General features: G+C 45.7%; 1 protein-coding gene across 1 annotated transcript in view; it reads right to left on the bottom strand.

Annotated features, from left to right (window-relative positions):
• Positions 1-12,987, bottom strand: part of PIAS4 (protein inhibitor of activated STAT 4) — a 33,237-nt gene extending 20,250 nt beyond the window's left edge. The window contains exons 1-2 of the mRNA XM_065422107.1: positions 12,911-12,987; positions 8,060-8,489 (exon numbers count right to left, since the gene is read on the bottom strand). Of these exons, the coding sequence (XP_065278179.1) occupies positions 8,060-8,489; positions 12,911-12,937 (457 nt within the window). The 5' untranslated portion in view covers positions 12,938-12,987. The remainder of the gene's footprint in view (positions 1-8,059; positions 8,490-12,910) is intronic.
• Between the last annotated feature and the right edge of the window lie 1,251 nt (positions 12,988-14,238).

Here is a 14,238-nt window from a genome sequence, read left to right as displayed (position 1 = left end):
AATGAGTAGTGTTCTATCCCTCATTTCACTTTCTGTTTAGCAATACACCCACAGTTTGTTTAGAGCTGTAGTAGTTTCTTTGAATTGGCATTGGAGAAGTCGTCGTCTTCTGGGATTAGAGGATGCTCCTATAAAGCCAAAGAGATGCATGAATAGTCCAAAAAAGGGCACCTTGTCATGGCGGGATAATGAAAGGAGAGATTTGTGAGACAAATGTCTTTGCACCATTGATCAAAATGCACTGCTCACTCCTTGCCTGCCTGTTTTGTTACCAGGGCAACTAACATGCTGTGGAATTTGTCCCACCCATTTTTTAATGTGTTCCTTCAACTTCCCAATCAGGCAATAGGTGCATACTTTAAAATAAGAGCACATTATGAGTGGAATCACAGCATGAAGACGATAACTCGGGGGGGAGGAAATGTAAGGACGTGTCAATGCATAACATGAAAGTATTTATAGATGGGACCATTAGACTGGCTGTGGAAAAGGAAAAAAGCAATCTAACATCAGGTGATAAGATAGCATCAGAAGGCTGGCCCCAAAGGGCACAGAAAAGAGGTGTCAACAAATACATTAAGTTAATGGTGCAGTTTTAGGTATGAAATGTAATGATCTGTAGACAGATAAGGAGATACTGTTAGCCACAACCCAGAGTGGACAAAAACTGGATAAAAAAAAGTCAGTTTAATTTTAATAAAAAAATCAAATGAAATACATTTTTTTTTTTAAAGAAAGCTTAATTAAAATAGAAATTATGACAGCTATGTTAAGGCCTAACCTTACTCTAAGGTATTAAAATATCTCACACTGAACAACATTCAAGCCGTACATGTTTGCGGATGAAGTTTTAAAGAAAGCCAAACCACTGCTCTGGTGGAAGTCAGAGTTTAAGACCAGAAGGGACCACCAGATCATCTAGGCTGACCTCCTGGATATTATGCACATCATGGGGAGTCTGAAGGGGGAGCGGGATAGTCCTCCTCTCCCCAGTTGCTGACCAATTTAGAGGCAGCAAATCTCATTGGCTAAGCACTCATTACCTAAAGTGTTAACCAGCAGTGGCCTCTTCTGCAGGTAGAGAGAATATTTTCTTCATTTCAGTTTATTAGACTAGATCAGTTCAAAGACTAGTTCAGGGGTCAGCAACCTTTCAGATGTGGTGTGCTGAGTCTTCATTTATTCACTCTAATTTAAGGTTTTGCGTGCTAGTAATACATTTTAAAGTTTTTAGAAGGTCTCTTTCTATAAGTCTATAATATATAACTAAACTACTGTTGTATGTAAAGTAAATAAGTTTTTTTAAATGTTTAAGAAGCTTCATTTAAAAGTAAATTAAAATGCAGAGCCCCCCGGACAGGAGGCCAGGACCCAGGCAGTGAGTGCCACTGAAAATCAGCTTGCGTGCCGCCTTCGGCACGCGTGCCATAGGTTGCCTACCCCTGGACTAGTTAATTCAAATTTGAAAAACTGATTGGGAGTTGAAAAAGCAGGAAAGCTAGTTTACCTTTTTTGATCTATGAATAAAAACTAGGTGTGAGGATGAGATCTACTAGTTCTAAAATCTTGAAGGACATGGTGACCAGAGATCAACTCACCAACTGCAAATAATACTTCCTTTAATAAATTAGTTTTAAATGCAAATAATTAAACAAAACAAATTTTTAAAAGCTGCCTTAGTGCATTTTTAGTTGAATTCCAATTTCCATGCAAATGTAGCTCGACACAAACCACAAGTAAAAATGAATCTAGTAAATAAATATTTCATTCACCATTTTCTAATGTAATAAGTCAAAATTACAAATCTGAATAAATGTATATGAAGTTCACACAATTGCTTAAATGCGTACAGGGTAGGTATCCTGCTGGTTAGCAAAAAGTTTCCAAATTACAACATTGAGAATTAACCTCTTCAGAAATTAACTAAAAAGTACAAATACAAAACAATTAAAATCAATGAGTCAAATCAAGGTTTCCTGCTTGGTGATTTAAATTACTTTTATTTAAAAATATCAATCAATCCACCCTGCAAGAATCCCTCTTCTTTTCCAAAGCAGCCACGTTTTCCAAAAGCAATGCCTATACCCTGATTTAGAGTACAAACCTCAGCATCAAAGCCATGACCCAAGCAGTCTCCACCCACTTATCCCATCATCACTGTAGGATTCGGTTTTCATGTGAGGTTACAATCCTCTCTCTTCATCAAAGTATCTCCCAGCAGCAAGATATCTAGCATACCACCTACCTCAAAAATACATAAAAGGCCTACTTCTACAACATGCCAAATGGCTTCGGGCAGCCACCACGGGTGAGGTGTCACTCCAAGATTACCTCTTTCCCTTGTCACTCAAATGTAATTGGGCTACTAGGCCAGACGCTGGGGAAGAAAACAAGTATGACTGTTAGGCAACATAGCAGTGCTTTCCTCAGACCACAAATCAGAGACTGAAGCAACAGCAGCCCTAGTCAATACGACTGTGCAACCAGCTCCGTAGGAAAAGCAATATCAGTCAAAGCAAAACCCTCCTTTTCAAGGATAGCCCACTAGCAGCAGAAGGAAAGAGGAAAGGAAACAGAATTAAGAGAACTGAGCCACCTGGGTCCCTTTGATCTTTCTTGATTCCTCTCCATGAAGGAGCTGGGCAACTCATCTTTCTTGACAGAGAGTTAGGCTCATCTCATCCGTAGCCAGTCAACACCTCTACTGGGTGGACCAGAGGAGGCTGCTAGGGACTGATGTGAGTGAAGAACTCTTATATATTCCTGATTCAAAAGAAGCTAGGGGGCGGGAAAAAAAAAAAAAGCGCATACTGGGTGGGTCAGCCCAGTGGTCCATCTACTCCAGTATTCCACCAAGCGTGGCCAGTACCAGATACTTGAGAGGAGAGGAGAGGAGAGGAGAGGGAGAGAGTGTGTGTGTGTGTGGATCTCGACTAGAGGTTGGTTTATGACCTGAAGCATGAGACTGTAGTCCCTTTCAAACTCTTACTGTAAGTATTAAATAACTCATAGATGAATTCCACAGTCTTTTTGCTAAGGCACAACCAAATACATGCTTGGCCAACAGCAAAAAAAGGCACCGTGTAAAACTATTCAATACTTAGAGTTGGGCACTTTTAATCAAAAATGAGTTTCAGCCAAAAGCCTTTTCTGAAAGCGAGCTAAGTTAAGCTTTTCTGATCTGTGCGGCTTTTGTGACTTGCTGGGATGAATTTCTGTTAAAACCCCAGGATAGCAAGATATAAAGAAGTCAATTAATTATGAAGTTTGAGCGAGATCAGCAAATCTCAGACTTTAAGACAAGACATACAACCTCTAACACTCACAAGTACTTGGCATAGCCCTTTAGAATTTTAGTCCAATATAATTATAAAGGATTCTTATTCTGAGAAGCCAACCCACAAGCCACTCTGAGAACAGCTGAGCATGATCACTTAAAGCTCTTAATGTCAGTAGGATCGTTAGTTTTAGGGTTTCCCTACACCAAGCTGTATGTTGCATCAGTGCACCATATTTAATAGCCTGGGAGCCTACTACCTAAGTCACCACCTCTCTTTGTGCGATATATTACCATAGTTGTGGTCAGTGGAGGCAATGCTAGATTCTCCCCCTTCATATAGGAGAGAAGGGGCTGTTGGCATGGGATTCTCTGTAAGAGCTCTGAAGTGTCCTTCCACCCCACAATCCAAAGTAGCCCAGATTTGATAACTTTCACAGTATGGTGCAGTGTCCCTTCATTTCCCCGACCTTTGAAAACACGTATTGACTAATGTAAGGGGATGGTAGTGGAGTTCATACTGGGACTTGGGTGAGAGCCCGTTACATTTTGTTTTTATAATTTTAAATAATTGGCAGGGTTCTCAGGGAATATGGATGGGCGCTTTTTATTCTAACTCCAAGTGAATCAATAAATCCTCCAATTTGTTCACCTCGGAGAACTAGCCCAGAGAGAGAACTGAACCAATGGCTCGAAAATATGCTCTTGGGAGGATTTCTCAGAGGATGTCCAATGCAGGGATGTGTGTTTTGCAATCAAGAGAATGCAGTTGCCTCAGCCAGCACAGATACCTGCAATTAGACACCAGTGGCGGGCCTGTGCCAGCCGACTCAGGCTCGCCGAGCTCCTGCTAAGTGGTTTGTTACATTTCAGGCTCGGGCTGGAGTCCGAGCTCAGGGTGATGGAGCCCAGGCTCCAGCCTGAGCTTGGGCATCTACACTGCAATTAAACAGCCCATTAGACTGAGCCACGCCAGCCTGAGCTGCAGGTTTTTAATTGCAGTGTAGACATACCCCAAGACAGACTGAATAGACACAGGAACTGAGCTTGATCTTCAACAGGGGAGGAAATAATACTGTCAATTTTATTACTCACGGCTAGATAAAAAGCAGCATACAAATTGCCAAGTAGATACCATCAAAAGGTATCAAGCAAACAGATACAGTTTACTCTGACAGTGGCTGGAACACACAGATTATGTAGCCCTCTGTTCCCACAATGACACCAGCAGATCCTCCTAAGGCACTGCCTCCAAGCAAAGACCACAGCACTCTGCATCCACAATAAGCATGCAGGCTGTCACCAGGGCCAAGGGGGGGGGGGGGGAAGAACGGGGGAAGCTGGTACAAATTACCGGGGCCCGGCTTCCCCGGCCCTGTTTAGCCGGTCCACCCTTGCTGGGGGGCCCGAAAAAATTTTTTCACCGGGGCCCGAACCCGCTCTCGGCGGCCCTGGCTGTCACACCTTCTCTCCCCTCGGGAGAACCAGCCAAAATTCCCTACCACACCACATTTCACTATTACCAAACCATGTTCATCTTTGATAAAAACCAAGGCATTTACTGAAAGCCACAGTATGGCTAGGGAAATCTACAAAAACATCCTGTCAGCAAATACTAAGTTTTAGGCCTTGTCTACACACAAAAGCTGTACCGATTCAACTAAACCAGCACAACTACCTTGCGTGGACAATCTTAAACCAATTGAGAAGTGTTCACACAAGGAAGTTGTGTGGATTTAATTCAATCCATTACTAAACTGAATTGGTATAACTTGTATGTTTATGTAGTTACCAAATATGGAATGTTACCTGGTGCACAAAACACTTCAAGTCTCCTTGCCCTAACACCTGAAGCTGTATCTTTGTCTGCAAGCATAGTAATCTGACACTCTCCTGCAGAGAAAAGCATGTCTGCCTAGAGACACAAGGTGGGTGATGTAATAGCTTTTAACTTCTGTTAGTGAGAGACAAGCTTTCGAGCTTACACAGAGCTCTTCTTCAGGTCAGAAGAGCTCTGTGTAAGCTCAAAAGCTTGTCTCGCTAACCAACAGAAGTTGGCCCAATAAAAGATACTACCTCACCCACCTTGTCTCTCTAATACCCTGGGACCCAAACGGCTACACCACTGCATACAACAATGGTAGAGATCAAGTTAAATATAGCCCACCTTTTGATCTCAATGTGATAATTTCAAGGAGGCTTGTTTTCAGCACATATTAGCTTTTGATTAACAAAGATCCTTCCATTTAAAATCAGGGAAATACACAAGTTACAATTCCCTGGTTTCCCTCATCACAGTACATATGCTTAAAATGTCTTCTGTAGCAGGACATTTACCCAGGGCACATTATGATGTCCATGTGAAATGGGTCTTTGATCTCAGATCTGTCTCAGATATTTCTAAGGCATACCACCAGTAGCATTTGAATTTTCTACAGAATAGCTCTCAGGATTAGTCTACACACAGAAGTTGCACTGCTTTAACAAAAGGTGTAAAAGTTAAGATGGTACAGTAAACCAAAGCAACTGATAAGCCTTTAGTCTTCTTTATTCTTTTTTCGGTCTCATCAAGTAGAACTCCATAGACATCTAACTTTGCTTTGGTATTCTTAACTTAATACTCTTGGAGTTAAATTGTCAACATGTCAGTTTCCAAAACACAAACTATTAGTGTGTATTTGTGAGTACAGTTCACTAGCACAGTGATGAGCATTTTTCTTGGGTTAAGATAACCGGAATCTTTTTACTGAGCCAAGTACAAAAGTTAGCCACTGAGATAAACATCACCTCTGCTAATGTTAATGCTAGGAGAGCAAGAGTCCAGAACCAGATCTCAGTAGAGATGCCTACTAGTCTCATTTCCAGTTATCAAAATGAAAGAGTACATCATAGACATTCTGCCATGCTGAAGCAGCCAGGGATCATACACTGGGTTTGCTCCCCATTAATGATACTCAGCAATTGTACTCCTCACCACCACCAATGCCGGACCTCCAGAGTTGGAAAGATGAAGTAGAAATGTAAATACTCTATATTTTAGTGTGGATTCGGAGTGATAAATCAGGATTAAAAAGAGCATCTGTTCCACACCTAGTTGCCCTACACCAAGTTCCACAGATGAAGCACAAATTACACCTATCAAAAGAGAAAAATTTGTCAAACATGCCCAGGGAACAATTTCTAAAACTCTGGTTAAGTCATCACAGCCTTAATGTCTGTACTGCCTTCTTATGCAGACAAATCACGTACATCTGAAGCCTGTATAATATAGTCAATACAGTTTTCTTTTTATACTGGTAAGTAGTCCAGAAGCTAAGAAATATGGAAAATAAGAGTAAATAGGGAAACTCCACAAGGAGTAATAAACATATGGAATAAGTTAACAGGGAAGGCAACTGAAACAGAGAATATAAATAACCTCAAGGGATACCCAGCCTAGTTTGTGAAGGCGGAAGGGAGTGAAGGGTTATGATGAAAAAAGCAGGAAAATGGGATTAAGAAATTATGAAAGTGCAGGCACATAGGGCCAGATGGCTGTTTCCTGTTCCTAAAAATTTATGTTCTCTTGAATTAAAGGGGACAGTTTAAGTATTATCTGATTTGTGTTCTGCCAGGTTTCTCAGAGCCACGTAACATGGTTAAAGAAAGCGCCTTTTATGTCCACATTAGAGAAACCAATCCACACTTCTGCCTAGTGAGGCTATTCAGCAATGGCTGCTTCCCACATGCCTTCAGTTTTCCACTCCACGCAGACACTGCAGCAGTTCATCTAGCTGCATCTTGGTAAGAGATCACTACTTTCATTTATCAACACTGCTTTCATCTCGGCACAGTAGGACCAAGCCTTTCCAGCAATGGGAGATCCTCAAGTTCCATCTTTATTTTGCTCAGAACAAGGTCCATTTTGTAACGAGGCCTGAGGCTACCATGTTTACTCTATGGGCCATTGAAGAGGGGTGTAGTTTGATGGGTCACAAAGCAAAGGGAGCCACAACCATAGCAAAAAGGCCCATTTTGCCTACGCCATACACAAAAAACACGTTACAGCCAGTTACGGCAATGCTCGTTACTACCTAGAACCATAACAACGCTAACCCAGACTCTGGTTATTATGACTCCAAAGTGGAAGGAGCTGCTTCTTTCATCTTCCAAGCTCCTCTAGCTGCTCCTCAAAACACAAGGTATGGTGCATAAAGAACTGCATGACAGGTTTATAAAAGTAAGTGTGTGTGTGTGTGTGTGTGTGTGTGACAATAATAAGTCATCTTTATTTGTGGGAAGCTTGAAGTTTGCCATGATAAAGTATAGAACTAACTGGTAGCAGCATAGAAAGGGCCACTGTTCCAGTTTAGCCTAGTTGTGACAATGACGGAGAAAACAGCTGTTCCCCTAATATACTGCTACATTAGCTGGAGCAAGAACAGATTATGATTCAGTACACAAGGATGCAATATGTTAAAAAGGCAGCACTTTCAGTGAAGGATACAAAAGCTACAGCAAAACAAGACTGGCTTTCAAGTCACTTTGATAAGGGACTGCAGCTCCTGCTTTAAGAAAGGTTAAAAAAGCAACAAAAATTAATCTAGGAATATTCTGAATAAAGAGACACCAACTAAGAGAGAACCCATTGGTTTTCTCTCTCTCTCTCTCTCTCTCTCTCATGTGGCCTCACTGCTCACCAAAAATGCTGCCATCATTTCAAAACGTGCATGCTTTTTCACCGTCCTTTCCCAGATGGAGTTCTGGGCATTAGTATTGTATTTGCATAGGAGAGAGACTCACCTAGCTCTGTTGGCTTCAGCAGTTCATCCAAGGTGGTATAGAAGGGAAGTTTCACCAGCCGAACTTCAGGCTTTACAACTTTGGGTGGTAACCTCCCCAGTCCATTAAGGTATTTCCCATAGAGTGCAGGATAGTCAATGTTAGGTGTGGAAAGAGAAGTCCTAGCACCAGTGCTCCCACGGTCATAGGAAGAATGTATGGAGAGTGCCTCTGGAGGTCGGTGCTGCTGTGGTTGCCCCGGTTCAGAGCTCTTCTTGGCATAGCGAGTCTCATAGAGCTCTTTAATTTTCTTGAAAACTTCAGGGCTACAATCAAACTGGACCAGCTGCAACGCTCTAGTGACCAGCTCGTGTTTAAGTCCACTCTTACTCCGGCCAACAAAGCCCAGTAACATCTGAAGATCTGAGACTCTGAAACTCATCACCATGTTCTAGGAAATAAAGGTAAAAAAATTAAAGTAAAAGATTCTTGGAGCTATAAATAAATCAAGTGACAATTCTCTCCAAAGCCTGTACCCTGGAACTCAAAAGATTAAAATTCACTTGCAAGAGTGACACCAAGCCTTCTGTTTCGCTCACCTGGTTTTCAACTGATTAATGTGCCATGCATTAGACACTTGTTTGTGCAATGGGAATACACAGTAGACCTACTGATCATCATCCAGTATACACAGATAGGAAAGCAGTGACACAAGCTAGTTACTGAATTGCTATCAAAAAATCTGTGATAAATACAAAGTAATCTCATGGTAACAACTGGAAACAGTGCCAATCTCAAGGACACTAAATATCTTCCATCAGGTTGTTGGAAAAGCAAGTGTATTCGGGGTTAACAACTACTTCAGCCCACACCTCACTTCCTTCAATCAGCTCTCCTATGAATAGGACCAGTGCCTGCTTCTGTTACTGCTCTGAGGGAGCACCATGAAACTACCAATTTCAAGGCTGATCCTAAGGTTTTGAACAACACTGAAACTGACCAGTCTTGTCAACTTCACTCTCCTCTGCCTGGGGAAGCTCAGAGGGAACTGGAGCGGTCTGTAGACTCAAAGACAACACAGGATTGATCTATGCTTGGAAGATTGTCTTCATAAGGATAAGAGCGAGAAAATATTAATTAAAATTAATGCTCACATTCTGCAGAGATTGATTGTTAAGGCCCTTCCTCATTGCCAAAAAAAAGCTTCACATACACCCAGGTGAAGAAAGTGTTTTTCGAGCCCTGAAAATACGTTTGAACATTTGCATTTATTCTTGCAGCTTGCTCACTGGTTTGTGAAAAATTCAGGAGAAATTTTCCAGAAAAACACTCCTACATGTCCAGCTGCAGGGGATGGAATCAACACCCACTAGGTGTTTTCCATATTTATTTTCTGATGATATGGAAAAGACATACAGAAATCAGATTAATTTACCAAAATAGGTTGAAAATAATGTTCTTGCTGTTCATTGAAAAAATTGACAAGCCAACTTTTAAAGGAAAATGGCAACTGATTTAAATCCAGACATCTTCATTAACAGTATTTGTGGGGTGTGAAATTAAGCACAGGTCACATCTACACTATGGGGACTATAGTAGCATAGCTATGGCACTCTACCTCTGCCAGCATAACCCTGTAATGTAGACACAGCCTACAGCGACAGAAGGGGTTTTTTGGCCACTGCAGGAACACAACATTCCCGACCGATGGTAGCTAGGTTGATGGAAGCATTTTTCCCTTGACTTAGCTGTGTCTACACTGGAGGTTAGGTGGGCATAAGTATGGCATTCATAGGTGTTGATTTTTCACCTGAGTGCCACAGATATGTCAACCTAAATTTTAAGTGTAGACCAGGCCACAGAAAGAATTAACCTCTTACATTTTATTCTTCCCCTTTCCTGTGAAATCCCATAGGACTTCCTATTTCACTGAAGCGGTCCTAGAATGCATCCCAAATGCATCTGGGTGCAAGGAGACATTTAGTAGTGTGATGTGTTCTGGAATCTCTTCAGTGAGAAAAAGAAGAAAGGGGGGTGGGGGTAGGTGAGAATAGAGCTTTGACAAACCAAGGGAAAATGTTCAGTGGTTAGGGAACTAATCTAGGACTTGGGAGACCCAGATTCAATTCCCTACTCCACCACATGCTCCTGGTGTGACCCTGAGCAAGTCATTCAGTCTCTGTGCATCACTTCTCCATTTGTAAAATGGGGGTAATAGAACTTGTCCATACCCCACAGGGGCATTGTGAGGATAACTACATTACTGATCACATGGTGCCTAGATACTACAGCAAAGGCAGCTGCATAAGCACCCTAGACAAGGGAGTTACACCAGGCGAACAGGAAATTAGGAACAATGAGTACAGGGATATTAGGCATATAAACCAGCGCTTAACTCAATTGCTTTTTGCAGTTTACATTTACCCAGATTTCAGGTCTAGAGATGTTATCAGATTTGAACAATAAAAAGCAAAACAGGCTATTTTGGCACAGAGAAATGTATGTCTAGAACCTCACGCCTCTAACTCAGAGTGAGTGGTATGAATATGCAGTTCTCATTAGCCAGTGAGATTATTCATTTTAAAATGAATATAGGTGTAGGCTTTGGGCAGCAACAAAAGACAGGAAATTGTGTGTTCAAGGAGCATGGAAGATAATGAATTCACTACAGCCAGGCAAGTCTTCAAGATGCTTCCTTTCAGAAGAGTGGTGGGCTTCTACCCACAATAATCAACGAGGAAGGCCTGACACAGGGAGAAGGGGTCAGCTATTGTTTTGCCCACATTTAAAAACAGAGTTCTCTACATTTTACTTCTGCCCTACATCAGCCAGTTCTAGGATTCACAGCATTCACTGGGTCTGCCCTGTCATTCCATTACTTAATGCCTAATCCTGCCAGATGCTGAGCCTCGTCAACCATCACTGAAGTCACTCAGAGGTGTTCAGCATCTGGCAAGAATGGGAACTTTACCATGAAAGCCCTGTTGTGTGCACTGAGAGATTACAGTTCTGCTTCACAGACAGTACACCTGTGATTCCACTCATTGGCAGGCAGGAACTGAAGAGCCCCACTCATGCAGAGAGCAGTATCACATAGCAGAACTGGACTCAATAAAAAGAGAGGCTTGGAATCTGTGCTGCATGTCTTCCCCTCCCTAAAGGGGCTCGTTATGCACAAGATGTTTTGTAAGTATAATACAACTTCATATATTTTAAAAAAACGGCATGTCACTAAACAACCTCCAAATACATCAGACATCACAGAATCCTCTAGTCTATGCAGATTTATAGACATATCAAGATTTTCTCCAGAACATTTAAAGCATTGGATGCCATTCATTATCCACCTCCATATTCACTTCTCTGAAAGCCTCTCCATACCTTCAATTTAGATAATAAAATAAGCCATTTATGCCTCCATGGGAGGGGGGGGGGAGAAGAGTAAAGTTTGCAGATTGCAAACAATCTGACCCACAGGAGACATTTGGACAGTTCACTCACCCCTCACTCCAAAACTATTTCCTAAAATGTCAGTGGAGGAAACCTGCATGTCATCACTTCACACTCACACCCTCAACTGCACTTGCATACTCTTCACTCTGAAGCCCAATGAGCTGAGATTGGAACAGGAAAGGGGGCAGCATGAGGGAGTCACAGAGGAAGGGGAAAATGAGAAGAGTAGAAGTGAGGATGGGAGAACTGCAGGAGGGACCTGAGGCAATGACTACATGGGGGAGGCAATAGTGAGAGAAGATGAAGCAGCAGGTGGGGAGGGAAGCCAAGGTGTGCGGGGAGCAGCATGCCTGTTGTAATGATTTTTTCAGGACAGCTGTAAAAGATGATGTGCTGAAATGGGGGAGTAAGCTGGGGAGCTTCAGGTTCAGTGTTGGGGTGAGAAGACGCTGAGACCGCAGTAGCTGGGGAATCTTAAGCATCAGTCGCAAGGAGCGAAAGTAGGGGACGCATGGGTGGTGGGCAATCTCAGGGGTCAATGGGGGTGACGAGAAGGCCCTGAGGGAATCTCAGGAATCAGGATGGGGATGAGAAGGGGCTGAGGCAGTGAGCTGAGCGAAGTGGTCTCTGGAGTTGGCAGGGGCAGGAAGGCACTGATACTGGTGGGACTGGGGGGGGGGGGGAGAAGAGAGAAGAGGTCTCCAGACTGGAAGGGAAGGTGGTGACACCAGAGGGATGGGGGCTCTCTGGGGCCGTGAGGGGCAGGAAGGCGCTGACACAGGCGGGGTGGGAGAGGGTCTCAGGGTCGGGAAGGGGCTGACACTGGGGTCTCCAGGGTCAGCTATAAAATGGCAGGATGGCCCTGATGCCAGGGAGGGGGATTAAGGAGACGCCTCTGGGGAAGGTTATTGGCGGGGGGGGGGGGGGAGGAGGCAGGAAGGCACTGTCACCAGGAGATAGGGGGTCTCCAGGGACAGGACGGCAGAGATAGGACTGCGATGCAGGGGGGGGGCGTGTCTCCGGGATCTGGACGGCGGGGGGGGGGGGGAGAAGAGAGGAAGATGATCGGGACGGGACGGTGCTGACGGGAGAGGGGAGAGGAGGTGATCGGGAAGGGACGGCGCTGACGCCGAGGGATGGGGAGGCGAGTGAGGGCTCAGACCGGCAGAGGCGGGGCTGGTCGGGGCCCAGGCTAGCGGGCGAGGGCCCTGGCGGGGGAGCGGCGAGCAGGTCCCCGCGGGGGGCCGGCGGAGGAGGCAGGAGCCGGGGGCGGCTCCCGCAGGGAGGTTCCAGGGGCTCTCGCGGTCCAGGGGTAACGGGGGCGCCGCCCCCGGCCGTGTCGCTGTCGCCCCCAACCCCGTGCCCCCGCCGCGGCCCCACCCCTCGCGCCCCCCCCCCGGGGGGAGGCCGCTCACTCACTTTCGCCTCCACCAGCTCCGCCGCCATCTTGGCTTCCAGCGTCCACCGGCGCGCCGGGAGCCGCCGCCGCCGAGTCACGTGACCATCAAGGTGGGGCGGCGCGAGGGAGGACCGGGGAACCAATCACATCGCGCTCCGCCCCCTTCAGCCAGCCGGCGCGAGCGCACTGCCGGCCGCTCGCGCCCCGCCTCTGACCCCGTTCCAGCCGCCTCTGGGCTCTTAAAGCGACAGAGCCGCAGGACACGCCAAGCCCGGCATGGCCCGTGGGGGACGACGGGGCGCTGCCAATCACCGCTCTCCCCGGGGGGCCTGGGCCCCCACCAAGCCCAGGGCCCACGCGTGCCAGGCCCCCTCCGGATGCGGGTGGAGCCAGGGCCTGGGGGCGGTGTAATGTAACGGGGTTTAATTAATTAATCATTAAGCAAACCCAGCGGTGTAACAATGGCCATTAATTGGCATGCAATGCAGACAGCATTATGAGCACGAGCCCGTCAATCAATCGCGGCGACTGGTGTCCGGTCCATTGATTGCCAAATAACTCATCGCAGCTTGGGGGGGAGGGGGTGATAGAACCCCGATGGGAGCTAATTAATAACGCTGGCATGTCATTAATGCAATGTGTAGTTTCAATTGACTCCCCGGGCACATCTAGGTGTTGCCCAGGCGAGGTGTCCCTTGGACTCCACTGAGAATCCTGCTCCGGTGAGTAAGGTATGTAGGCAGGGGGGGCTGGGACAATTTGCATGGGGGGGGCTGAGAGACATTGAATCAAACTGCAAACCCTGCATATGATGGAAACCACTTCAAGCCAGGGTAGGGTGACCAGATAGCAAATGTGAAAAATCGAGACAGTGGGTGGGGGGTAATAGGAGCCTATATAAGAAAAAGCCCCCAAAATCAGGACTGTCCCTATAAAATCGGGACATCTGGTCACTCTAAGCTAGGGGGTGCTGCTTCCCCCCCCCCCCAGCACCCTTAGTTCCAGCACCTATGGATGCAGGAGCAGGCCCATTGTTTCGAACCATGGGCCAGATCTCCCTTCAGGGAGATTTTACGTGCTCCTATCCAGGACTGCCCAGAGGATTCAGGGGGCCTGGGGTCTTCAGCGGTGGGGGTCCTTCCGCTCCGGGTCTTCGGGGCACTTCGGCGGCAGGTCCCAGAGCGAGTGAATGACCCGCCGCCGAACTGCCGCCGAAGACCCGGAGCAGAAGAAGCTCCGGGTCTTCGCTCCGCGTGTGTTCGGCAGCACTGAAGGACCTGCCACTGAAGACCCGCCGAAAAGTCTCGTGGGGGCCCCTGAGGGGTCTGGGGCGAATTGCCCCCCCTCT

The sequence above is a fragment of the Emys orbicularis genome, chromosome 24 (assembly GCF_028017835.1).
Source record: "Emys orbicularis isolate rEmyOrb1 chromosome 24, rEmyOrb1.hap1, whole genome shotgun sequence".
NCBI classification, from domain to species: Eukaryota; Metazoa; Chordata; order Testudines; family Emydidae; genus Emys; species Emys orbicularis.
The sequence above is the reverse complement of the archived record's forward strand: the minus strand, read 5'-3'. Positions and strand labels throughout refer to the sequence as shown.